The sequence below is a fragment of the Eptesicus fuscus genome, chromosome 9 (genome assembly GCF_027574615.1).
Source record: "Eptesicus fuscus isolate TK198812 chromosome 9, DD_ASM_mEF_20220401, whole genome shotgun sequence".
In the NCBI taxonomy this organism is placed as follows: domain Eukaryota; kingdom Metazoa; phylum Chordata; class Mammalia; order Chiroptera; family Vespertilionidae; genus Eptesicus; species Eptesicus fuscus.
Window position 1 is genome coordinate 19,463,127 of NC_072481.1, and position 27,578 is coordinate 19,490,704.

At 48.0% G+C, this 27,578-nt stretch overlaps 1 protein-coding gene across 3 annotated transcripts in view; it reads left to right on the forward strand.

Annotated features, from left to right (window-relative positions):
- Positions 1–2,503: 2,503 nt before the first annotated feature.
- Positions 2,504–27,578, forward strand: part of LOC129150303 (antizyme inhibitor 2-like) — a 31,264-nt gene continuing 6,189 nt past the window's right edge. The window contains exons 1-8 of one of the 3 annotated variants that reach the window (XM_054721295.1): positions 2,556–2,596; positions 3,407–3,533; positions 22,286–22,469; positions 23,040–23,213; positions 23,929–24,101; positions 24,686–24,820; positions 25,790–25,955; positions 26,474–26,621. In XM_054721295.1, the coding sequence (XP_054577270.1) occupies positions 22,287–22,469; positions 23,040–23,213; positions 23,929–24,101; positions 24,686–24,820; positions 25,790–25,955; positions 26,474–26,621 (979 nt within the window). In that variant the 5' untranslated portion in view covers positions 2,556–2,596; positions 3,407–3,533; position 22,286. Of the gene's footprint in view, positions 2,597–3,406; positions 3,534–21,303; positions 21,402–22,285; positions 22,470–23,039; positions 23,214–23,928; positions 24,102–24,685; positions 24,821–25,789; positions 25,956–26,473; positions 26,622–27,578 lie in introns of those variants that run through there. The other 2 variants (XM_054721294.1, XM_054721296.1) reach the window with 2 other exon arrangements.

The window sequence follows — 27,578 nt, forward strand, 5'->3', positions numbered from 1 at the left end:
AAATGAACATGGGAGATAAATATGAACATGGGAGAGAGACTTGAACATAGGAGAAACATGAACTAGGAGAGAGGTATGGACATGGGTGTCAATCCCACTGGATGGACCTTACATCTCTGGGGCTGCTCAGTTTAGCCAGGAAGTGAGAGTCCATACAAAATTATGAGTCATGGAATCTAAGAGAAGAAATGATTCTAGAAGGAAGGAATTCAATGTGTGATGGTGGGTGGGCACTGAGATTGCCAATGGGAAAATGCAGGCCATTGGTGATCTTCAGCATGGCGTTTCAATGCCAAGGAAGATTGGTGAAAGTGGGATCCATAAAGGAAGGTGGGAGGAATGGGAAGTGTGAGGTGCTCATGGGGAGAACATATATGAAGGTAGTGAGGTGATGGGAGGAGCCTGAGAATATGACCTGTCAAAAGAAGACCTGTTCTGTTGTGAAGTAGACAGTGAGGGGATCCGTGACACAAACCGAGGCAAGAACCGACATTGGGGACAAGAGTAGGAAGACCTTGTCAGTCATGTGAGGAATTCCAAATGATTGAAAGAACTTTAAAGGGAATGGACCATGTTCACATGTGCTCTTAGAAGAGGTCACTGTGACTGCAATGCAGAGTGGATTGAAGGGCAGACCAGAGAGACTCAACTGAAGTAGATGACTGGGGAAATACATGAGGAAAATGGGAATTGGGATGTGTATTGGAGAGTGAGAATGAGCTGGGGAGAAGGATGAATCTGAATTTCTTGGTTTATGCACTTGGCAGTAACTTTCACTGAGATGGAAAAGCTGGCAGAGGTCATATTGGAGGTAAAGGTCATGAGTACAGTTTGGGACATGTAGATAAAATGAATGCAAAGTGCCTGACATTATTTTTAGCTCTTTAACATAGTTATCCTGTTATTATCTGTTTAACAAGCCCCAGTCTTTCTTCCAGGTCTAGTTCAAGAGGAACACTACCAGCTTCCCCAAGGAGAGTGTGTCTTCCCTCCCGAGTATTTTATGAGATGTATAAAACATTACTCATCAGTTCACTAGGAGATTCTGATTGCCTCTCTGCCTGCCCCACGGTGTGCCTAGCACAGAATAGATGCTCTCATAATGTGTGTAGGTGGATTAACATGACGAGTGCTTCTCTCCATGGTCTTGCTCTCTTTGGTTTCATCACAAAAGTGTTGACAGCAGCCAGCTGTCCTTCCTCCTGATCTCAGGATTTCCATGGCCTGTGAGGCCTGCTGTGGCAGAGCTGCCAGCCCGAAGCTGGAGCAGGGGCGGCTCAGCCATTATTTCCTGCCTCAGGGCAGATTGAAATCCAGTGTGTTCTGTGCTTGCCATGGAGAGTTATGTCATAGAGACAAGCATGTTTTGCATTTTTCCAGAAGGCAGAGGTCTTTCCCCTTCCCAGGGAGGCAAGCTCCAGACACCTGCTTGGACTCTACAGAAGACCTTCCAAGCTGGGAAGGAGACCTAGAAATACCAGCCAGAGGCCTCGTTTCTATCTGTGAAAATGGAAGGTGTTGGGGCACCTTGGGGTACTTAATGGCAAATGTAGTGTCTGAAGCTTCCTTCCCAAGTGTCATTAGGCTTCACTGGGTCTCAAGGGCGCCTCCACAGGTCAAACCTGGAGTCCTGTTGTGGAGCCCCTTCCAGAAGTCAGACCACTGGCATCACTACCACCATCATGAGTTAAAACACGCGAGGCTCCCAGCTGGTGTGGTTCCCTTGGTTGAGCAACCCAAAGGTTGCCGGTTCCATTCTGGTCAGGGCACGTGCTTGGGTTGGGGTTTAATCCCCAGTTGGGGAGTATAGAAGGCAACGATAGATGTTTCACTCTCACATTGATGTTTCTCTCTCTCTCTCTCTCTCTCTCTCTCTCTCTCTCTCTCTTTCTCTCTCAGCTTCCTCTCTCTAGGTATGTCCTTGAGTGAGGATTAAAAAAAAAGGACCTACGTGGTATTTATGATGTGTCAACAAGTGTCCCACGGGTTCTGCATGTGGCATCTTATTTGACCTTCACAATATCCCAATGAAGCAGCTGCTATTTAGACCTCGATTCTCAAATCCAAACCAGGTCAGTGTGTTTCACACAGCGCCATAAGAGCACAGGCCCTGCAGTCAGGCCTGGGGTCCAAATCGGCTTGGTATCAGTGGTGTGTCTTGAGCAGATCATTTGTCCTGTTTTGATTTCAATTTCCTCATCCACAAAATGGGGACAAGTCCTTCTTGGGGTGAAACTGGGAGAGCACACTCTGCTCCACGGGCGGCCTCAGGCAGGAGGGAGCGGGATGGTGCCTCTGTCTCCAGCCCCCTTGCAGGGTCACTTCAGGTAACGGAGTCACTGCACAAGGGCACTCATGGGCCCCAGCCTGAGGGTGTTCCTGTTCTGCTGCCTGTCAAAGGAGCCTAAAGCATTTCCTGGTCTGTGACCAGGACTCATGTTGTGACCTGGGGCATGTTTCATAACTTCTGAGGTGCAGAGGCGGTCACCAGGACAATAAAATCTAAAGGGAGAGCTAGGTAGGGTCCTGTGAGCCTGTCTGCAGACTTCCGAAGAGCCACCAGGGGCAAGAGGATGTGTGAAGAGAACAAAGCTCTGTAAGCCATCTATGACTACCTTTAGCCTTTAAGTTTTAAGACTTTCAAATCTGAACGCTGCCTGGTATGGTTAAGGTTCATTAAAGACAGACTCCTGAGCACCTGCGCTTCCCCTTAGTTTTGCCCCAGAAGCCATCGCTTTAAACTGTCAGGGTCCCTGTGGTGTTTACCTCATATTTCCAGATAACAAGTCTGTGGTGCTATTTCACGACTTACTGCTTTCAATAGGAACTTGAGTTCTTTTATATTTCTCTATTCAGTCTTTCCTATATAGTTTATCGCAATATTGGTTATATCTGTTGTCACTGCTTACTGTGTTATGAAATATTTTTCTTGTCCTTGCCTATTATTTTGAAAGGCACCTGCTATACCTGGAGGCACCTGTTGTGTTAAGCAGATCAGATGGGGCCTCAGTAGGCGGAACTCCTGTTGTTGTCCTAGAGAGCCCAGGGTCCACGAGCCACACTGTCCATCCCTGCAGACCTGGCCATTCTAATTCCCCAGGACCCTGCTGTCCACTACAGTAACTTCATCACCTCTGTGGGGAGTGCTGTTACTTGGCCTCTATGATGCTCCAGGACCTCATCTCATCTTTCCCAGTGAAAACAGAGCGTCCATTTCAAGGGCAGGATTTCCCTCTTTATCTCTGGCTGACACGGTGCTTTTTGAAGACGCCGATGTTCCCTTCACTGATGTGATTCTCAATACAATTCTCAGTCTTTGGAGAAGCTGTGTTCTCTGACCTTCATGGTTAGGTGGTGAGCGAGCTGTTTGAATATTCTTTCTAAATCTCTGGGTTCCTTCCTCTAGATGTCGAGGGAATTTATGGCATTTATTTATCCATGCCGCCACTGAGTTCAGGTTCAGGTGATGGACTGAACAAACATTTGGAAGCACTTCCAGACGTTTGAGCTCCTGCCTAGGGGGCAGAATATGGGTAAGAACTCATGAATAATTTGGTCTGATCTTAAATGATGTTCCTCCCTTCCAGGTCTAACACCTCACAGTTCATTCCCACACAGATTCTATGGGTTTTCTTCATGTGAAGTAGCTAAAACCTTTAGATTATATTGGCATATCAGTTTTCCTTCCTAGGGTCTGACTTGGTAATTGGGGTACTCTGGGGGTTCTGTTAAAGACCCTGAGGCAGTGTGTGTGTGTGTGGGGGGGACTATTGCTATGAAGAGAGGGACTATTGCTTGTACCCTGGACAAGTTTATGATAGGGATCTTTAAACAGTGGGGAATGGCCTCGTCAACCAGGACTGAAGGTTACTTATGCTGACAAGGGATTCATAATGGGTCTGTGGGTTTAAGATACTCTGAGACTTCTAAATCTTCCCATATGTCTTTATTACAATTCTTAGGATGCTGTCTTTCAAAGTCAATCCTTCAACTTTCATATGAGATCAGAGGCCTGATATAACTATGTAATTTCAGTAAGTGTACAGCTATGTGACTATATATACTATATATATGTATGCATGTATGTATATGTAAAAAGATGAAGATTACATATATAAGATATAGATGAAGATTATAAGCTATAGAACACTTGCAGCACCCAGAGGCTCCCTCACACCCTCTCCCAGTCACTGGCAGCTACTCAGAGGTCTTGACTCTTCTGAATACTGTCAGCATAGATTACTTTTCTTGTGTTTGAATTTCATATCAATGGAGTCTTAAAGTATGTATGTATGTGTCATTATTTTGGGCCTGGCTTTTTTGTTCAACATTAGGTATGTGAGATTCACTTTTTTTTTTAGGTCTTTTTTCATTGCTATGTAGTATTCCATGAAATAGACATGAATTTATTTATCAATTGTATGGTTGATGGACTTCTGGATTGTGTCCAATTGGGGATATTGCAAATAGACTTGCTGTGAACATGTCTTTGGTGGATATATTTTTGTTGGGTGTACTTACTTCTCTGGGTATGAACTCAGAGGGGAATTGCTGAGTCATAGGGTAGGTGTACGTTTAGCTTAAGTAAATACTGCCAAAGAGGTTCTGCAGTAGTCTTTGCGGAAGGTATGGGAGTTCCAGCTGCTTTACATCTTCCTAAGCACTTGGCATTGCCAGCCTCTTTCTTTTTTTTTTTTCTTTCGACATTTTTTTATTGAGGTATTATATGTGTACATATCTTACCATTGCCCCCCCACCCCCCACCCATACATGCCCTCACCCCCCAGAGTTTTGCGTCCATTGTTTCTGCTTATATGCATGCATACAAGTCCTTCGTTTGATTTCTTATCTCCCCCACCTCTCCCTAACTTTCCCCCTGTAATTTGAAAGTGTGTTTGATGCTTTACTGTCTCTGTATCTGTCTTTTTGTTCAAGTTTATAATGTTCTTTATTATCCATAAATGAGTGAGATCATGTGGTATTTTTCTTTCATTGACTGGCTTATTTCACTTAGCATAATGTTCTCCAATTCCATCCAGGTTGCTGTAAATGATGAGAATTCCTTCTTTTTTTATGGCAGCATAGTATTCCATTGTGTAGATGTACCACAGTTTTCTGATCCAGTCATCTGCTGATGGGCACCTAGGCTGTTTCCAGATCTTAGCTATTGTAAATTGTGCTGCTATGAACATAGTGGTGCATATATCCTTTCTGATTGGTGTTTCTAGTTTCTTTGGATATATTCCCAGGAGTGGGATTACTGGGTCAAATGGGAGTTCCATTTTCAGTTTTTTGAGGAAACTCCATACTGTTCTCCACAGTGGCTGCACCAGTCTGCATTCCCACCAGCAGTGCACGAGGGTTCCTTTTTCTCCGCATCCTCGCCAACACTTGTCGTTTGTTGATTTGTTGATGATAGCCATTCTGACAGGTGTGAGATGGTACCTCATTGTTGCTTTGATTTGCATCTCTCAGATAATAAGTGACTTTGAACATGTTTTCATGTGTCTCTTGGCCTTCCTTCTGTCTTCTTTTGAAAATATTCTGTTTAGGTCTGTTGCCCATTTTTTTATTGGATCATTTATCTTCCTTTTATTAAGTTGCATAAGCTGCCTGTAGATGTTGGAGATTAAACCTTTATCAGTGGTAGCATTTGCAAATATGTTCTCCCATGCAGTGGGCTTTCTTGTTGTTTTGTTGATGGTTTCTTTTGCTGTAAAAAAGCTTTTTATTTTGATGTAGTCCCATTTGTTAATTTTCTCTTTAGCTTCCATTGCCCTAGGGGCAGTATCGGTGAAGAAGTTCTTTTGGCATATGTCTGAGATTTTATTGCCTGTGGATTCCTCTAGTATTTTTATGGTTTCCCGTCTTATGTTTAAGTCCTGTATCCATTTTGAGTTTATTTTTGTGTATGGTGTAAGTTGGTGATCTAGTTTCATTTTTTTGCATGTATCTGTCCAATTTTCCCAACACCATTTATTGAAGAGACTGTCTTGACTCCATTGTATGTTCATGCCTCCTTTGTCAAATATTAATTGAGCATAGTGGTTTGGGTCGATATCTGGATTCTCTATTCTGTTCCATTGATCAATATGTCTGTTCTTGTGCCAGTACCAGGCTGTTTTGAGAACAGTGGCTTTGTAATACAGCTTGAAATCTGGTATTGAGATCCCACCTACTTTATTCTTCTTTCTCAGGATTGCTGTGGCTATTCGGGGTCTTTTTTTTATTCCAGATGAATTTTTGGAGAGTTCTTTCTAGGTCTGTGAAATATGCTGTTGGTATTTTGATGGGGAGTGCATTGAATCTGTAGATTGCTTTGGGTAGTATGGACATTTTAATGATGTTGATTCTACCAATCCATGAACATGGTATGTTCTTCCATCTGTTTACGTCTTCCTCTATCTCTTTTTTCAGTGTCCTGTAGTTTTCTGTGTATAGGTCTTTTACCTCCTTAGTTAAGTTTATTCCTAGGTATCTTAATTTTTTTGGTGCGATGGTAAATGGGATTGCTTTTTTAGTCTCTCTTTCTGTAAGTTCATTATTGGTGTATAGAAATGCCATAGATTTCTTGGCGTTAATTTTGTATCCCGCTACATTGCCGAATTCATTTATTAAGTCTATTAGTTTTTTTATGGAATCTTTTGGGTTTTTTATGTACAATATCATATCATCTGCAAATAAGGACAACTTCACTTCTTCTTTTCCAATTTGGATGCCTCTTATTTCTTCTTCTTGCCTAATTGCGATAGCTAATACTTCCAGTACTATGTCAAACAGGAGTGGTGAGAGTGGGCATCCCTGTCTTGTTCCTGTTCTTAGGGGAAATGGTTTTAGTTTTTGCCCATTGAGTATGATGTTTGCTGTGGGTTTATCATATATGGCTTTTATTATGTTGAGGTATGCTCCTTCTATTCCCACCTTGTTGAGAGTTTTTATCAAGAAAGGGTGTTGGATTTTGTCAAATGCTTTTTCTGCATCTATTGATATGACTATGTGATTTTTATCTCTCAATTTGTTTATGTGATGTATCACGTTTATTGATTTGCGGATATTGTACCATCCTTGCATTCCTGGGATAAATCCTACTTGGTCATTATGTATGATCTTTCTGATGTATTGCTGGAGCCGATTTGCTAGGATTTTGTTGAGGATTTTGGTATCTATGTTCATGAGGGATATTGGTCTGTAATTCTCTTTCATTGAGTTGTCTTTATCTGGTTTTGGTATTAGGGTGATGCTGGCTTCATAGAAGGAGCCTGGAAGTGTTCCTTCCTCTTGAATTTTTTGGAATAGTCTGAGGAGGATAGGTTTTAGTTCTTCCTTGAAAGTTTGGTAAAACTCTCCTGTGAAGCCGTCTGGCCCCGGGCTTTTGTTTGCTGGAAGCTTTTTGATGACTGCTTCAATTTCTTCCATAGTTACTGGCATGTTGAGCTGTTTAGATTCTTCCTGATTGAGTTTTGGAAGGTTGTATTTTTCTAGGAATATGTCGATTTCCTCCAGGTTGTCCAGTTTGTTGGAATAGAGTTGTTCGTAGTATTTTGTAACAATCCTTTGTATTTCGTCGGGGTCTGTTGTTATTTCACCTCTTTCATTTCTGATTTTGTTTATTTGGGTCCTCTCTCTTTGCTTCTTGGTGAGCCTGGCTAGAGGTTCATCAATCTTGTTTACCCTTTCAAAGAACCAGCTCTTGGTTTTGTTGATCTTTTGTATTGTTTCTTTGGTCTCTATGTCGTTTATCTCCGCTCTGATCTTTATTATTTCTTTCCTTCTGCTTACACTGGGCTTATCTTGTTGCTCTCTCTCTAACTCTTTGAGTTGTTGGGTTAGGTAATTTATTACCATTGTTTCTTGTTTTTTGCAGTAGGCTTGTAGAGCTATGAACTTCCCTCTCAGGACTGCTTTCGCTGTGTCCCATAGATTTTGGATTGTTGTGTTTTCATTGTCATTTGTTGCCATGATGTTTTTTATTTCTTCCTTGATGTCTTTGGTAACCCAGTCATGGTTTAATAGCATGCTGTTTAGCCTCCATGTGTTTGATTTCTTTGGGTTGTTTTTATTGTAGTTGATTTCCAGTTTTATGCCACTGTGATCTGAGAAGATACTTGATATGATTTCTATCTTCTTGAATTTGGAGAGACTTTGCCTATGTCCTAACATATGGTCTATCTTTGAAAATGACCCATGTGCACTTGAGAAGAATGTATATTCTGTGGCTTTGGGGTGAAATGTTCTGAAGATGTCGATTAATTCCATCTGGTCTAGTGAGTCATTTAGGATTGATGTTTCTTTGCTGATTTTTTGTTTAGAGGATTTGTCCAATGGTGATAGTGGGGTATTGAAGTCTCCTACTATGATTGTATTGCTGTCAATCTCTCCTTTGATATCTTCCAGGAGTTTTTTAATGTATCTTGGTGCTCCTGTATTGGGTGCATATATGTTTACCAGAGTTATTTCTTCTTGTTGGATTTCTCCCTTTAGTATTATGAAGTGGCCTTCATTATCTCTTGTTATGTCCTTCACTTTGATATCTAATTTGTCAGATATAAGTATTGCTACCCCAGCTTTTTTTTCATTTCCATTCGCCTGGAAAACCTTTTTCCAGCCCTTTACTCTCAGTCTGTATGTGTCCTTTTTTTTGAGGTGGGTTTCCTGTAGACAGCAGATATATGGGTTTTTTTTTTTTTCTTATCCAATCTGTTACCCTGTGTCTTTTGATTGGGGCATTCAATCCATTTACATTTAAAGTTATTATTGATAGGTACTTATTTGTCGCCATTTTTATTCTATACCCCTGTGTTCCTTCTTTGCTTCCTCTTTCTTTCTTTCTTTCTTCTTTCTTTCTTTCTTTCTTTCTTTCTTTCTTTCTTTCTTTCTTTCTTTCTTTTTTCTTTTACAGCAGACCCTTTAGCATTTCTTTCATTGCTGGTTTGGTGGTGATAAACTCCCTTAGTCCTTTTTTGTCTGTAAAGCTCCTGATTTCACCTTCAATTTTGATTGATAGCCTTGCTGGGTACAGTATTCTTGGATTTAGACCCTTCCTTTGCATGACTTTGTATATTTCATTCTATTCCCTTCTGGCCTGATGAGTTTCTGTTGAGAAATCAGTTGCTAGTCTGATGGGGTTCCTTTGTATGTAACTGTCTGTCTCTCTCTGGCCGCTTTTAAGATTCTTACTTTGTCGTTGGTGTTTGCCAACTTAATTATAATGTGCCTTGGCGTTGGTCTTTTGGGGTTCATTTTGCTTGGAACTCTGTGAGCTTCTTGGATTTGTGTGGGTTTTTTCTTCCCTATATCAGGGAAGTTTTCTGTTATTATTTCTTCAAACAGGTTTTCTATTCCTTGCTCAGTTTCCTTTCCTTCTGGTACCCCTATTATCCTGATGTTGTTTTGTTTTGTGTTGTCCCGAAGTTCCCTTAGGCTCTCCTCATGCTTTCTAATTTTTGTTTCTAGAAGCTGTTGTAATTGGGTATTTTTTTCCATCTTGTCTTCTAGCTCACTTATGCAGTCCTCTGCTTCTTCTAGTCTACTCTTGATGCTTTCTATTGAGTTCTTTACAGCAGCGATGTCATTTTTCATTTCCTCTTGGTTCTTACTCATATTGTCGAATTTGTCTTCCATTCTTTTCTGCCACCTTATGACCATTTCTCTGAATTCTTTCTCTGATAGGTTGTTTGCCTCTAATTCGTTTACTTCCTTTTCTGGTGACGCCTGCTTTTCTTTCCTATGGGGGCTATTTCTTTGTCTCCCCATGGTCTCTCTTCTCTGGATGTCTGGTTATATAGATCTCTCTCTCTGGCGTTGATTTAAAGGTACAAAATACAACACAACCAAGCACAACAGACAAGGCACTGAACAGAATTGTATTCACAATATTAATAACCTCCAATAAAGGTAACCACCAGAGAAAGACAAATTAGGGAATAGGAGTGGAAGAGGGAGAGTAAAAGGAAAGACCAAAAAAAAAAAAAAAAAAAAAGAGAGTGTGAATCTGAACTTGGGAAAAGAGCAGAAAGAGAAAAAAAAAAGAAAAGAAAAAAAGTAAGAGAGACAAGAACGATACTAAGAGAGAAAAGGGGAACAAACTATATATATGGGGAGTAAACTCCACTAGAACAACCACTATTCCCAGCAAATTCCAGCAACACGAGCCTGGAGATTAATACAAACTGCAACACCAACTAATACCAAGTGAGGCAAGGGAAAACAAAAGTAAAAAACAAACAGAAACAAAGCAAACAAAAGAACCAACCAGACAAACAAAAAGAATAATCAAAACAATCTCATAAAAAAGCATAAAAATTCAATCTAATCAACATTCAAGCAAACAACAACAAAAGGCCAGAGAGAAAAATAATTTTTTTAAGGTAGCGTAGAGAGAGGTTTGTATGGATTTGGAGCAGGGGGTTGAGAATTAGATATATAAGTAGGGTGAAATTTTAGCAGAGGGTAAACTGAAAAAGTAGGGAAAATCTAAAGCCAGAAAGGGTTAAGATAGATAGGAGATCAAAAGGTGAAAGGTTAGGAGGAGAGTGATGGCATAATGTTAGCGTTGAGATAGGGTAAAACGATTGTAAGGGAAAGATGCAAATAGAATGTAGGACACTAATCCCAAAATAAAAGAAAGAGAAAATCAAATGACATTAAAAAAAAAGTAAAATAATAGTAATAATAATGCTGATTCAAAATAAAAATGTAATAATTAAAAAGGTGAAAATCGAGTGAGGAAAAAGAAAAAAATTTAGTTTCTTAAGTAAAAGATGCAAAAAATGAAAATAAAAAAATGAGAATAAAAAATTAAAAAAATGAAAAAAGAATTTAAAATTAAAAAATAGGAAGACTAAAATGTGCAGTAGCGGCTGTCATTCACTTCCTCTATTATTCTGTTTGGTATGCCTGTTTCCCAGTCTGGGCGGTATTTCAGTTCAGCTTCATTCCATGGCTCCACGGCCTGCTTTTTAAGCCGGCCGTGCCTTAATTTCTCGTATTTATTTTTGATTACACCAGAGACAATTAGCGTTTCCGCCCCTGGGTGGCAGTGTTTCTGAATTGACTTCAGGGCCTCTCTAGCTTTTTTTTTTTTTCCCCCCTCTATGGCACTCACTACTGGTTTGTGGAGGTGTGCGCCTCAAAGCTTGTGAGCTGCCTCTCCGATGGTCACACCAAGCTCTGCTCCCCAGGTTCCGAAAAAACAACTTCCCCCTGCAGTCTTTCAGGGTTTTTCCACCTGGGTTTTCCTATGTATTGGGCTTAGTAATCAGAGTCGGAAAGAGCCCAAGTGTGCGGACAGTGGGTCTGTGCGCCAGACTTAGGATCCTGCACTCCTTTGAAAATTCTTAGTCTGACCCTCCTCGTCAGATTAAAATGAGTTGCTTTTAAGAGGTCACTTCTGTTAGCAGCTCAGAGGACCCCCTTCCACATTCACGGATCACGGCAGTTCCAACTGCCGCCGATTTTTCTAGGCACAGACCTCCCGGTTCCTGCCGGTCCTGCGGCTCGCGCGCTTCCCTCACCCAGCGCTTCCCTCACCCACCACGGGGATTAGAAACCGCAGCTTATTTCAGGCGAAATCTGACCTTTCCGTGGTGCAGTGAAGAGTTCCTTTGAATCCGAATGTTTGCGCCGATAGGGGACTGGTGTTCTGGTGCTCACAGCTGTTCAGTGTTTGCAGTTGTCTCGGAAAGTCAGGTTTCCAATAAAATCCTCCTTTCCTTGCAAGATGGCGAGGCGCCCGGTGAGCCCGCAGCTCCGGGAGGGGACCCAGCCCCTGTGGGTGCTGCACGGTCAGGGGAACACTGCCCAGCACTCCCCCGCCTTCTCCTGGAGTTTAGCTGTCCCTTGGCTTGCCAACATATACTCCCCCTGCGATCCTCTGCTTCTCCTACTCTCCGCCCCAGGACCAGCCTCCAAACAGGACTCTATTCGGTCGCCATTTTTTTCTCCTCTCTGCCAGCCTCTTTCATCTTAGCCATGCTAGCGAGGATGAGTGGCATATCATGATGGACTTATTTTGCATTTCTCTGATGACTAATGATGTTTACTATTGCTTCATGTGCTTGTTGGTCATTTGATATCTTTTGTTTGTGGGGTGTGTGTGTGTGTGTGTGTGTGTGTGTGTGTGTGTGAAGTAAGGCTGTAGTTTAACCAGCATTATAATGTGACAACGTATATTCTTAAGCTTTGATTTTAGTTTTAGTTATTGGCTTCTGTATCTCTTCAACTGCAAGAGGTAAGGGATTCCTCATAGTTCAGTCATAGATAGTTCCTGGTTCTCTGATCATGTGTTATGCCAATAAATGATGACTCTGAGATTATTCTTTTATTCCTCTAGATTCTCTCTTACATTTAGATGTCACTCCACCCCCAATACATGCTTTTCGTGCCATTCTATGTCAGCAAACATTTGATCCCCAAAGCCTGATTTTCTAGATCAGATTATTCCAGATGACAACAGGTAATAATTATATTAACTACTATTTCACCACGACCCACATGCTGCTGCAGTCCCTTTTATAACCAGCTGATCCTCATGCAGGGAAATAAATCTGATAGAATCCAGGTCACATCCTCACACAGCCTGGCTACAAAGAAGTCTGGGAAGGTCCATTTTTTGCTTGCCTATGGCAGAGGGGAGGGATTGGAGTAGGGAGGTGTTCATAGATGGTGGGCAGCCACAGACAGGACAAATATCAACTGTGGGGACCATATTTTAGTTTTTAAGGCAAAAAGTTTACAAATTGCTGGTGTAGATGATCTCTAAGTTCCTTATAATGCTAACATCATTATTATCATAAGCTAGTTAAATGAGTTCTTTTAAAAAAATCTTTATTGTCAAGAGTGTTACATAGGTCTCCCTTTTTTTCCTCATTAGCCCCTCCACCCTGTCCCCACCCTGCCCCAGGCTTTTACCACCCTATTGTTTGTGTCCTCAGGTAATGCCTATATGCATATAAGTTTTTTTAGTTACCTCTTCCCACCCCCTCTCCCCGATTCCTGATGGGATTCATTTGTCTATTCCATGTTTCCATACCTCTGGTTCTATTTTATTCATCAGTTTATTTTGTTCATTAGATTTCTTGTTCATTTATTTTAATTTATTTATTTATTTAAAATATTTTTTATTGATTTCAGAGAGGAAGGGAGAGGGGGGGAGAGAGAGAGAGAGAGAGAGAGAGAGAGAGAGAGAGAGAGAGAAACATCAACCACGAGAGAATCATTGATTGGCTGCCTCCTGCATGCCCCCTTCTGGGGATTGAACCCGCAACCTGGGCATGTGCCCTTGACCAGAATCAAACTGGGACCCTTCAGTTTGTAGGCTGATGCTCTATCCACTGAGCCAAACCAGCTAGAGCAATATTTTAATTTTTAGATCCAATTGTTTGTAGATATGTATTTATAGCCATTTTATTGTTCATATTTTCAACTCTTTTCTTTTTCTTCTCCTCCTCCTCTTCTTTTTTTTTCCAAACTTAAATTTCTTTATTGATTAAGGTGTCACAAATTTGTCCTCATCCCCCCATTCCCATCCCACACCCCTCCCCACAGATGCCCCAACCCCCTGTTGAACTTAACCATTGGTTAGGCTCATATGCATGTACACAAGTCCTTTGGTTGATCTCTCCCCCCTTCCCCCACCCTCCCTTATCCTCTTTATGAGGCCCGATAGTCCGATCGATGCCTCCTTGTTTCTGGTTCTGTTCTTGTTCATCAGTCTATGTTGTTCATCATTTCCCCTAGATGAGCGAGATCATGTGTCACTAGAGATATCAGAACTGAATGTGAGACGAGCAATAATAGTTATGCTGACAGGCAAATGAATCAGTCTGTAGTGAGTTTCTTTCTGGACCAACAGTTCTTTTGAGACCCAATTTCAATGTCCACCAGTTCCTTATGTGCACATGTCGGCACTGACCCCTCAGCTCTGGATGGTGGACAAATGGTGGTAATGCAGGTCCAGCTCCCTCTGGTTTGGTCTCGCCCAGACCCAGGGGCACGGCTTCACCCGGACTCAGGGGCACGTGGCCACACCTGGACCCAGGGGCACGTGGCCTCACCTGGACCCAGGTGTGTGCGGCCTCACCCAGACCCGGGACCCAGCCTCAACCAGATCCAGGGGCACACGGCCTCACCCAGACCCGGGATCCAGCTTCACCCGGACGCAGGGGTGCGTGGCCTCTCCCAGACCCAGGGGCGCAAGGCCTCACCCGGACCCGGGATCCAGCTTCACCCGGACCCAGGGGCGCGTGGCCTCACCCAGACCCAGGGGCGCGTGGGCTCACCCGGGCCCGGGACCCAGCCTCACCCGGATCCAGGGGCACACGGCCTCGCCCGGACCCAGGATTCAGCTTCACCCGGACCCAGGGGTGCATGGCCTCATCCGGACCAAGGGGCGCGTGGCCTCTCCCAGACCCAGGGGCGCGCGGCCTCACCCGGGCCCGGGACCCAGCCTCACCCGGATCCAGGGGCACATGGCCTCACCCGGACCCGGGATCCAGCTTCACCCAGACCCAGGGGCGCGTGGCCTCACCTGGATCCAGGGGCACACGGCCTCACCTGGACCCAGGGGCGCGAGGCCTCAACTGGGCCCGGGACCCAGTCTCACCCGGATCCAGGGGCACATGGCCTAACCCGGACCCGGGATCCAGCTTCACCTGGACCCAGAGGCGCGTGGCCTCACCCGAACCCAGGGGCGTGTGGCCTCACCCGGATCCAGGGGTGCATGGCCTCACCCGGACCCGGGATCCGGCTTCACCCGGACCCAGGGGCGCGTGGCCTCATCTGGACCCAGGGGCGTGTGGCCTCACCCAGACTCAGGGGCGTGTGGCCTCACCCGGATCCAGGGGCACACGGCCTCACCTGGACCTGGGATCCAGCTTCACCTGGACCCAGGGGTGCATGGCCTCACCCGGACCTAGGCGTGCGCAGCCTCACCCGGACCCGGGACCCAGCCTCATGCGGATCCAGGGGCACATGGCCTCACCTGGACCCGGGATCCAGCTTCACCCAGACCCAGGGGCGTGTGGCCTTACCCGGATCCAGGGGCACACGGCCTCACCCTGACCCGGGACCCAGCCTTACCCAGACCCAGGGGTGTGAGGCCTCACCTAGACCCAGGGGCGTGTGACCACACCCAATCCCAGGGCCGTGCAGCCTCGCCTGGACCCAGGGGCGCGTGGCCTCACCCGGACCCTGGGGCGCGTGGCCTCTCCCAGACCCAGGGTCGCGTGGCCTCACCCGGGTCCAGGGGCGCATGGCCCCACCTGGACCCAGGAACCAGCCTCACCCGGACCTAGGGGCGCATAGCCTCATCCTGACCTAGGGGGGCAGCTCCACCCAGGCCCTGGACCCAGCCTCACCCGGACCCAGGAGCGTGCGGCCTCACCCGGATCCAGGGGCACACGGCCTCGCCCAGATCCGGAACCCAGCCCCACCCTGACCCAGTTCCCAGCCCACCTGGACCCAGGGACGCACGGCCCCCCCCGGACCTGGGTCCCAGCGGGGTTTCGTCTTCTTGATCCCAATTCCAGTTGGTCAATTCCCTCTCAGCAATTCCCTCGGCCATTTTGTCAGAGCTCCAGGGCAGCTGCCGCAGAACTCGTTGGGCGGCGGGCTCGGCGAAGCTCTGGTGTGCCCGGTGTGCGGCGGCGGGCTGGTCCTGTGTCGCTGCGTCGGCCCTTGGGTCTGCAGCGGTGGCCGGTCGCTGAGCGTGCGCACCTGGCCGCTTCCGGGGCGCTGAGACTCCTGAAGGACTCAGAGGTCAGCAAGCGCGGAGTCTCCCACCCCATGTCTCCCAGGGGCTCGTCTGTCCGTGCTCGGCAGCGAGTGGAGCCGTCCCCTCAGCCGGAGACCGCCGGGGGAACTGCGCCGAGCACGTTCCAGGCCGCAATTGTGTCGCCTGAGCCGTAGTTCTCAAAATGTGGTCTTTGGGTCACCGGCATCAGCATCATCCCGAGTACCCCTCTCTTTTATTCTAGTTGTAGAGCATCTGCTCAGCCAGCCCTCCAGTGGTTCTGGATGGTGTCTGCTCTGCTCTCCCATCATAGTCTCAAAATTGTTGTGGTAGGCAACAATCAGGCTTCCGCCCTATGCCTCCATCTTGGTCCTCCTTTGTATAGTTAAGTCTTGATTGTTGTTGGTGTCACTGGGAGGAATTGTCCTCCAGGCCAATTGGCTGTGAGGACCCTCTTTGTCTATAAAGGAAGAGTTGCTGTGCAGGAGACACGCCCATGGGCCGGGTCCCGGCGCAGCAAGGCCCTGGCGCTCACCGGGTCTGCCTCTTGAATGTGTCCCCCATGCGAGTGGTTGAAATCTGGTGTCATCTCACACCGACCACTAGTTGCCCTCGTTTCTGGGTCTCCAATGGAGTGTAGGTCAGCTACTGCCTGAGGCCACTCAGCAGGGATTACAGCAAAAACTGCAGTTTCCTCCTCCTGTCTGAGCGGCCCTGGAGCAGTCCGACTAGAACCACAGTTCATCTGGTCAAGCTGCCACAGGGCAGGCCACCCACATGCAAAAGCCACTGCTTGGAGCCCAGGTGGGCCTGCAAGACTTGCAGGGCGGGTCTGCAAAATGTGCGGGGTGGGTCCCAGGGCGGGGCGGGGTCTTAGGGCGCCACCAGGCCATGGCGTGGCGAACCGCAATGGCTGCAAGTCTGCTTTTTCTGCTTTCCACGTTTCCAAGCCCCCTCGTTCCGCACTCCAGTGCAGCAAACACTGATTGCTGGGCGCACCTCCGCAAGGAAGTTACTCCCACTTTCCAACACGAAGGCCAAGAGTCCAGCCTCTCCCCGCAGGCGTCTGGGTCTCCCGCGCGTCCCCAGAAGCTGGATTTCAGGGTGATGGGGAGCTAATCTCCCCTAGGGTTGGAAAAAAAGCCGCACGACCCATGCGCCTCTGCACCTCATCCCCTCCGAGTTCGCTCTTTCCTCTTCCCTCTTAGCTGTAAATCCACCATTCAGCCAACTCTCCTGTGGTTCTGGGTGGCAGACGCTCTGTCCTCCAGTTGTATTTTTGAAATTGCTGTGCGCGGCACAGTTCATTTGTTTATCCTTGCCGCCTTCTTGGTTCTCCTCTGTCAAAATGTCCAAAGGACTTGAATGTAAGATGGGAAATCCTAAGAATCCTCCAAGTCGGTGTTGGCAGCCTCCGGGGCCCCGAGGATCTCACTGGGCAGCTTGGCCAGGTCAGTGACGCGGATGGGCCCCTCCTGCAGAAAGATAGTCTCTTCCTTCATCGAGAGCCACTGCGCTGAGTCCGCGGCCACCGCCACAGAAGCTGCCGTGGCGCCCATGAACCCATTGCCCCGGCTGCGGTGCTGACTGAGAGGAGCAGCCGCCCCGTCTGGGGAGACGCGAGCAGGAGTCGCCACGCTCACCAGTCCATCTTTTAGTTGTATTTCCAAAACTGCCATGCGAGGCAACAGATCAGCCGTTCACCTCCGCCGCCATCTTGGCTCCTCTCTCCTCCTCCTCCTCTTGTTCCTCCTCCTCCTCCTCCTCTTACTCCTCCTCTTCCTCCTCTTTTTCCTCCTCCTTCTTCTTTTTCTTAAAGAAGACCCTTCAACATTTCATGTGATACTCGTTTGACAATGATCAGTTCCTTTAGCTTTTTCTTATCTGTGAAGCTCTTTATCTGACCTTCAATTCTAAATGATAGCTTTGCTGGGTAGAGTAATCTTGGTTGTAGGTCCTTGCTATTCATCACTTTGAATACTTCTTGCTGCTCCCTTTTGGCCTGCAACGTATCTGTTGAGAAATCAGCTGATAGTCGTATGGGTGCTTCCTAGTAAGTAAGTAACTGTTTTTCTCTTGCTGCTTTTAAGATTCTCTCTTTGTCTTTAACCTTTGGCATTTTAATTATGATGTGTCTTGGTGTGGGCCTCTGCACTTCCTGGACTTATAAGTCTATTTTTTCACCAAGTAAGGGAAGTTTTCTGTCATTATTTCTTCAAATAGGTTTTCAATATATTGCTCTCACTCTTCTCCTTCTGGCACCTCCATGATGCAAATGTTGGTATGTTTAAAGTTGTCCCAGAGGCTCCTTACACCATCTTCATATCTTTTTTTTATCTTTACTTATTTTTGCTGTTCTGGTTGGGTGTTTTTTGCTTCTCCATAATCCAAATTGCTGATTTAATTCTTGGAATCCTCTACTCTACTGTTGATTCCCTGTAAATGATTCTTTTTTTTTTAAATTTCTTTATTGATTAAGGTGTCACATATTTGTCCTCATCCCCCCATTCCCATCCCACACCCCTCCCCACGGATGCCCCCACCCCCCTGTTGTCCTTAACCATTGGTTAGGCTCGTATGCATGCACACAAGTCCTTTGGTTGATCTCTCCCCCCTACCCCACCCTCTCCTACGCTCCTTCTGAGGCCCGACAGTTTGATCGATGCCTCCTTGTTTCTGGGTCTGTTCTTGTTCATCAGTCTATGTTCATCATTTCCCCTAGATGAGTGAGATCATGTGTTACTAGAAATATACTTATAAGAACTGAATGTGAGACGAGCAATAATAGTTATGCTGTCAGGCAAATGAATCAGTCTGTAGTAAGTTTCTTTCTGGACCAACAGTTCTTTTGAGACCCAATTTCAATGTCCACCAGTTCCTTATGTGTACATGTCGTCACTGACCCCTCAGCTCTGGATGGTGGTAATGCAGGTCCAACTCCTCTGGTTTGGTCTCGCCCGGACGCAGGGGCACGGCTTCACCCGGACTCAGGGGCGCGTGGCCTAACCAGGACCCAGGGGCGCGGCCTCACCCGGACCTGGGACCCAGCCTCACCCAGATCCAGGGGCGCATGGCCTCACCTGGACACGGGACCCAGCCTCACCTGAATCTAGGGGTGCATGGCCTCACCCGGAACCAGGACCCAGCCTCACCCGGACCCGGGGCTGCGCGGCCTTATACGGACCCAGGACCCAGCCTCACCCGGATGTAAATGATTCTTAATTTCAGTTCATGTGTCCTCCATATCTGACTGGTCCTTTTTAATGTCTTTAATGTTTTCACTAATTTCCTTGAAATTCTTACTAAGATCCTTGAAATTCTCACCAAGTCCCTTGAAGCTCTCATTGAAATCCTTGAGCATCCTTATAACCATTGTTTTGAACTCTGTATCTAGTAGTTTGCTTGCATCCATTTCATTTAGTTCTTTTTCTGGAGATTTTTTCTTTTCTTTCACTTGTGATGTGTTTTTTTTGTTTCCATATTTTGGCTGTTTCCCTGGGTTTGTTTCTATGATTAGGTAGAGCTGCTATGTCTCCTGGAATTGGTAGAATGGCCTTGTATAGTAGGTATCCTGTAGTTCCCAGTGGTTCAGCCTCCCCCATCACCTGAGCTGGGTACTCTAGGTGTGCCCCTTTGTGGCTGTGTGTACTGTGTTGTTGTAGTTGAGCCTTGATTGCTGTTAGCATCGCTGGGAGGAATTGACCTCCAGGCCAATTAGCTGTGAGTTCCAGCTGTGACTACAGTGGAAGAGCTGCCATGCAGGAGACACTCCTATGGAGCGGGACTTGCTTTAGTGGGGCTTTGGTGCTCTGAGTCTGCCCCTTGAGTGTGTTGCTCATGGGTATGTAGAATTATAATCTGGCATGGTCTGAAGCTCTCTATTGGGTACACTGGTTCTGGGGCCCCTCTGGAGGTTCAAAGTCAGCCACTGCCTGTGCCCTGCCTGGGGCCACTTAGCCTGAGCTATAGAGTGATCAGCAGATGGCTGCTACTTGAATTGGGTTTAGAAGTACCTAGAAGAGGCCAAGCTGTGAAGCAAGGCAGGCCACTGCCAGTGCCGGACATGGGGCCTCTTATTGAGTGGTGTGGGGCTTGCTGACACCAGCTGCTGCTTGCTTGAGAGATTTTAAGGAGGTCTGAAGCCTGAGCCAGGACAGGCCATTCATATGGAAAAGACTCTGCAGACCCTTGGGTGGGGCTGCAAACTGGGTAGGGTTGCAAATTGGGTGGGGCAGCGTCTCAGGGAATCACCAGGGTAGAGTGAACAGTGTGAGCCAGATTGATGGAAACTCAGATAGGGCGCCTATCAGTCAGCTCTTCAGCAGGGGAGGCCTCAGCATAGGAACAATGACCCCTTCTAGCACTTTTGTAGAGGAGAAAGTTGTCCTGGAGTTCTTGTCCTGATGCCAGACAATTTAGTTACTCCCCATATGTCCCTGGATCCTTTCAAGCTGCTGCCCCAGCACTGGAGCTCAGAGGAAGTGAGTTCGAGTAATTCTGTGTGCCAGACCTTTAAGAGGAACTACCTGGATCTTCAACAGCCTCCATGTCACTCAGCTACAATCCCAGCTTGTCACAGGGAGATCTCATCACAGCACTGGAATCCTGGGCTGAGGGGACAGGCAATTCATATGGAAAAGGGACTGGGACCCTTTGCTCCTCATGGGAGGCATCTGCAGCCAAGATATCCCTCCCAATTAAACACACACCACACATGGGTGTCGGACCAGCCTGTTTCACGCCTCTACCCTTCCTACCAGTATTGATGTGCTTCTTTAATTCTCTAGTTGTAGGACTTCCATTCAGCCAGAGGACAGGCGGTCCTGAGTGATGGTTGTTCTGTATTTTAGTTGCAATTTTGATGTGGTTGTGAGAGGCAGTGAGTCCTGGCATTTACCTAGGCTGCCAACTTGGTTTTCTCTCTCAGTTTATTGAGTTCTTAACCAGTAATATGAAGGTGCTAGATATGAGATTTACATGCATTATCTCATGCATTCTATGTGATCCTAGAAAATAGATTCTATTATTATCCTGCCTCTCTGTGCCTTGGTTTTATAACCTGTAAGATAATTGCAACTATATCCATAAGGTTTTGTGAGTGTTAAATGGTTTCATTCATGGCAGGGCGCTTGGTAGTAAGCACTAAATAATGACATTATATTCACCACCACCCTGACCAAAATCCTCCTAAAGCTAATTTGCATCCCCAAATGCTTTGTCGAGTTCAGGGGATGAACTGCCCCCTCCTCAAGCTGCCACAGAGGTAGAAGGGCTGAGGGCCTGCGTTCTGTGTCCCTGAGATCTTTATCACCTCCCCATCCTGGCCTGGGCTGAAGGGCTGTCAGAGAAGCCTTGGGGCAGGCCCAGAGACTCAGCCTGATGCTTGATCATGGGTTGACCAACAAGTCAGAGTAAGACCTCAGCCACCCATATGGAGAGAAATGGCAGTGAGAATGTGTGGGTGTGACTGGACACCAAGTGACTCAGAGGGCTCACTTTCCAATCAGAGTCTCCCAGGCAGCTATTGAAATGTGCAGGGAGGGCAGAGACACAGCACTAAGAGAGACCAGCTGGAGTCTGAGGTCAGGTTCCACTCCCAGCTCCACTCCAGCTTTGTTGATCTGTCAGAAGACCTCTGAGCCCACGGTGTTTCCATCTTTGAGGTGGGAAGGTGGGTGACTTGGTTTCAAGGGTCTTCTACTCTGATCATCGCTGGCTGACTTCACCCTGAGTGTCTCTTGTATGGGCCACCCACAGGGCTGGGAAGTTTTGGCTGAGTGGGTCGTGGTAGCCATGGTTTGGCGGGACAGCCTTCACAGGTACTTCACCTGGCCTGAGATCTGAGCTGAGTCTGCTCTTCCCAAAGAGATTTACCTGAAGCCCAAGACACCATAGGTCCTGGTCCCCTGTGCTGGGCCTGAAGAAGCAGGTGATGATTGGCACCACATGTGTCTGGGGGTGGAGTAGGGCCCATGGGTGCAGCCCCAACTGCTGAAACAGAAGGACTGAGGCTGTAGGCGGCCCTCACTTCAGTCTCAGGGGTGGGGGGACAGCAGCAGATGCAGTGGCTGCTTTAGGCAGCCCAGATACCAGTCCCAGCTCAGCTACTGACCACTTGGTGACCGTGGGCAAGTCCTTTCCTCTCTCTGGGTGACTTGTCCACATGTGTAAAGTGGAATGTTGGGCTAGGTGATCCCCTGTAATCTTCAGCCCTATAATCTAAAGATCGTGGGCTCTGCACTTCTCTTTTCTGTGGGTCACATTTCTCATCTGTGAATGGGAACATGTGAGTGAAGGAGCCTGGAAGAGGATGCCAACCACCTAAGGTAAGGGGTCTTTTGAGCATCTCCCTTGATCCCAAACTAGGTCTCTGAAGCAGGCTGGGCCTGGCCAGTGGTCCATCCTAAAGATGGGAAAGTTCACAAGGGCTCCATGGAGCTCTATGTGGCTGCATGGGAGCGCCGAGGACTTACTGGCCTAGGAACACTGGCTCCACGGTCCAGCAGTGTGCTGGGAGGAGGAGGGAGGAGTGTCCTCAGAGCAAGGCCTTTCCAGGATGCTGGGAGTGTCCCTGGCAGAGGGCTCTGATGGACAGTCAGGGACGAGCACCACCCTCAAGGACTCGAAGGAGGAGGAAGGATGCCCGGGAAGCTCGGTGTTGAAGGATCTCATCCCCCTGGGGCCTGAGGAATCTGCCATGGAGGTGGTCTTGAAGAAGATCCGGGAGCTCTCTGATTCGGTGAGTGGAGGGCAAGGTCATGGAGTGGGGAGTGGAGAGGGTGGGTCTCAGTCCCTACTTAGGCGGGGACAACATAAGCCTTTCTGTTTGTGTTTATAAGTCAGTTTACTAGGTCTTACTGAATAGCTGTGTCCCCTGGGTGGCATGGGATAGTTCTCCTGTCCCCTTCTAGTCCCCCACCAGCTCCTGGGAATTCACCCTGTGCCAAGCGATCCGGGTGAGGGTTGGAGAGTCCTGGCGCCCATTTGGTCTATAAAGCTTGTTGCCCTCTTGTCTTCCTGTTGTAGGAGTTAGAAGATCAAGGCTCAAATCCTTCCATTGCCATGTAGTTGCTGTTGACCTTGACAAAAAGATTCATATTGTAGTGCACCTGAAACCTCTATAATTTTTTAACCAGTGTCACCCCAATGTATTCAAGAGAAAGGAAAACAATTAAAAGAGATTTTAGAGCCGTAGTTTCCTCTTTTCCTAACTGGGAACACAGTAGTACTTGCCGCATGGAGACACTGTGAGGACTCAATGAAATGACACAATGCCCAGCCTTTCTTGCCTCTCTCTCCGCCTTGGCAGGACCAACGGGACCCCTTCATGGTGGCCGACCTGGGTGTGTTGGCCAGCCGCCATCAGGCCTTCTGCCAGGCCCTGCCAAGGGTCTCGCCCTTCTATGCGGTGAAGTGTAACAGCAGCCCCTGGGTGCTGCGTGTCCTGGCCGCCCTGGGCACCGGCTTCGACTGTGCCAGCCAGGTGAGCCTGGGCCCACTGCCAGTTGCCTCTTTCCTAGGCCTGACATTCGTGGGGAAAAAAGCTCATTTGCAGGAGTCCAGAAGTGGGACAGCAGCCCATGAACAGTGGCTGATGTGTGTGGTGCCCAGTTGTTTGTGAAAGAATAAATGAATGAACTAGGAGTGGTCCACCTTCCTCTGGTCTAGGTGACGAGGGAGGTGAGCCTGAGCTAAGGAGTGAAGGGAACACGTGCTTTAACCCACAGACCCTGTTCTGTCCTGGCCCAGCCATTTCACTGGAGCCTATGTTTCTTGGTCTTTAAAATGGGTTCAGCCCTAACTGGTTTGGCTCAATGGATAGAGTGTCGGCCTTTGGACTGAAGGGTCCCAGGTTCAATTCCGGTCAAGTGTATGTACCTTGGTTGTAGGCACGTCCCCAGTAGGGGGTGTGCAGGAGGCAGCTGATTTATGTTTCGCTCTATTCGATGTTTCTAACTCTATTCCTCTCCCTTCCTCTCTGTAAAAAATCAATAAAATATATTTATAAAAATAAAATGGGTTCAACTCTATGTTCCTTAGAGCAGTTTAGAAGCCTAAATAGCACAATATGTGCCCAGCGCTGGGCCAGATGCACAGTAGGGGCTCAGTAGGGGACAGCCCCTCATGCCCGTGGTTCCTGTGCCCAAAAAGCAGGGCAGCAGGGAGGCAGCCCTTTACTCCGACTTTGCCCCTGGCAGGTGGAGCTGGAGCAGGTGCTGGGCCTGGGCGTGGCCCCCTCACGCATCATCTATGCCCACCCCTGCAAGCCCATCTCCCACCTGCAGTATGCTGCCCGCCATGGGGTGCAGCTCCTGACCTTCGACAGTGAGGAGGAGCTGACCAAGGTGGCCCAGCACCACCCTGGGGCCAGGTGAGACCAGCAGGGCTGCAGGCAGGTGGGGACAGGGAGGAAGTTCTGGCAACTGCCTTGGGCCTCAGCGAGGAGATGGAGGCTGTTCCGTGGTGACTAGGAGACGCCCAAGCAGCAACGAACAAGAATGTGGTTCGGGTGTCCCCGTGCCTCCCCGGTGCCCACTCGTGTCAAATAAAGGTTCCCTGTGTCTGCAGAGACGCTGGCAGAGCCTGGCATTAGGAGGTCTGTGGTCAGCAACCTTGTGGAAAAAGCACTCACATAGGATTCAGGAAGAACAGGGCTCACATTTCTCACTTGTTACATAGGTGTGGTCTTGAGAAAGTTATTTAACGTCTGTCATTCTGTGACAGGAGGTCTGCTGAAGGAATGTTTATAATTTTATCCTTTCCCTGATTTTTCTTGTCTGGGCAGAAGTATGGTAAATAGTGCTGTGTTCCCTCCCTCGACACCTATGGCTGGACAGTCCAGAGGACAGAGGCAGGGTGGAGGGAGGGTGGAGGGAGTTTAGGTGGGGGCAGAAAAGCCTCCAGGCCTGGGTTCATGTGTCTAAGAATGCCTGTCACCCTCACACCCCCTCCCAGGCTGGTCCTCCGACTGTGGACTGAGGACAGCCAGAGCCTCGTCCCTCTGAGCGCCAAGTTTGGGGCCAGCCTGGAGCTGTGTGGACACTTGCTCAAGTCCGCCCGAGACCTAGGCCTGGCTGTGGTGGGAGCCAGGTACGAGCACGACTTTCTCTCCTGCGAGGCAGGGCTCCTGGTCCCCACGCCTGTCCCCGGCCTCTGACTCACCGGGGGCCCTCGGGTCCGGTGGCTCCGTGTGGTCCTCAGAAGAGGAGGTGGATGTCAGCTGCTGGGAGGGTGGGGCAAGCAAGGCACTGGCCTTGGGTGCAACGTTTAACGGGATGCCGAAAACTTTGTACTCGAGATAAATAATCTTTTAATACAGTATTTAAAAAATTAATGCAGAAAAAATCCATGATGAGAGAATATCAAAATTTTCAATCAAGACAGGATTGGCATTTCTGATTTTCCTTTTGCTTCTGGGTCCAATTACTCTTTACTAATCTTGTCTTTATTTAAAGTTTTTGTATTTTATTCATCATGGCTATATTTGCATCAGTGCTTTCTATCCCTTGATGGGGTGTGTGCAGGAGGCAACCAATTGAGGTCTCTCTCTCTCTCTCTCCCACTTACTCGCTCTTGCTCTCTCTAACATATATGTGTATTGCATGAAGGTTACTGATGTTGATTGCTCAGTGCTTGGTGCCCCCTTGAATGTTGCACCTGAGGAGCGTCCTCCCTCACCTCACCCCACCTGCCCCTGATTGGGTCCTCTGCCCTCCCAGGTGGGTGGTTTGAGATTTGGGGTTCAGATCGCATGCATCCCAAGGAGGAGAAGAACGGGAGCCCCTACCACGAGGCTTTGGGAGAGGTGAAGGCCACACAACCACGAGAGCCCCAACTCACGGACTGTCATGTGGTGTGTGTCTCTGGGGTCCCCATGTGCACAGCCAAGGCTGTGGTTTCTGTGGGTGCCCACGAGCTCCATGTAGTCACACGTGTCCCCGTGTCTGTGTCCGTCTGGTTCACATTGTGCCTGTGTGGCTGTTTCCAAATGTGACCCTCCTCCTGCTGACACTTGCGTTTCCTCGTGTGTTTCCGCCCCGTCACTGCACCTGCACTCAGCTTCCACGTGGGCTCGGGCTGCCAGGACCCCCACAGCTTCGCACAGGCCATCGCCGACTGCCGGCGCGTGTTCGAGATGGGCCGTGGGGTCGGGCATGACATGAGCCTCCTGGACATTGGAGGGGGCTTCCCCGGAGTGGAGGGCTCTGAGCCGGAGTTTGAGGAGGTAAGAGGGGAGGAGGAGAGGGCGTCTGGGGGTCCCAGCCTGGCTTCATTGCACAGAGTGTGTGTTAGTGTACAGGGAGCTCTTGAAACTCAGGCATGTGCCTGCATGTAGCTGGGCTTTGTGTTGGTTGAGAGGTCTGTGACTCTACATGCGTGGCCTGTGTGCATATACGTATGTCTGTGCGTGCTCGTGGTCCTGTGCCTTCTTTAGACGTGTTGGTTACTACCCCTGGTAAGGCTACTGTCAGATAGAGGTGCACTTACTGTGTCCCCCACACCCAGGGGACAGTCCCCCTTTGCTGATCACGTATTGATTTCAATGTTTCCGAGTCAGACCTCATGGTGCTGCAGCCTGGTCACTAGGCTTGTGCCCTCGGGCCCCTCCCCTCTGGGCCACAGTGTTACCTGTTTCCTCCCCTGCTCAATGGGGTGCTGACACTTTCCCACAGAGCTGTCAGGGGAATGAAGAGAGAAGACACAGGGAAAGACCCCGCATAGGAACTGGGTCTGTCCCCACAGATGGCGAGAGTGATCAATGCTGCCCTGGCCCAGGACTTCCCCGAGGGAGCCGGCATTGAAGTCATTGCGGAGCCCGGCCGCTTCTATGCGGCATCTGTCTGCGTGGCCGCTGTCAACATCATCGCCAAGAAGGCTGTGCTGCAGCCTGGTGGGTGGGCCCGGACTGGGCAGGGAGCGCTCTGTCCAGGGGTCCCCAGGCCTTGGGGGCAGGAGGAACAGAGGGTCTGAGTTCCACCCTGGGTTCCTCATTCGGGGGAAACATGCTGTGATTTAGCTACAGGGTAGAACCTGTTAGTAACATTATTGTGTTGTTCTCAGATAGGCTGGAGGGAGGCATTGGGGGTCTGTTCCCCTGTGTCTGGAGGGCAAGTCTGAGGGCACAGCCTCCACTCCCTGTGTGCACCTTACTGTTCCCAAGAAAGCATTTTCTAACAGGTGTGGAATTTTTATAACAAAAAATATAGTCAGTAAATACTAATTTTACAGCACATACATGAAGGAAATATTATCGGTATCATGGCCTGGAGGTTAAGGGTGACATTTCTGGGTAACAGTAAATGATATTGAGGTCACCATATCATGGGAGTTTTTGATTGTTATTTGGGGGACGGAGTCAGGTGGGGTTGCTGTCCTCACAAAGGGTCTAAGTAGAAACTCAAGTTCCTGATGAGCTAGAATAGACTCACCCTCTGGGTTAGTGCCCTTTACTTGGAAATTTTATGACCATCATATAACTATTTCTAAGTAATTTTTATTTTATATTTAAAAAATATTTTTATTGATTTTAGAGAGGAAGGGAGAGGGAGAGAGAGACAGAAACATCAGTGATGAGGGAGAATCACTGACTGGCTGACTCCTGCACATCTCATACTGGGGATCGAGTTTGCAACTTGGGCATGTGCCCTGACCAGGAATCGAAACATGACCTCCTGGTCATAGGTTCGTGCTCAGCCACTGAGCCACGCCAGCCAGGCTCTAATTCATTTTAATCTGTTCCTTATCCTTTGTGCAAATGCCCTACCCACATCTTTGTAATCCTAAAGGCACAAAGGGTCTCATTAGAGAATATTGTGATTTGGGACTATGATCTTAGCCATCATTTAAC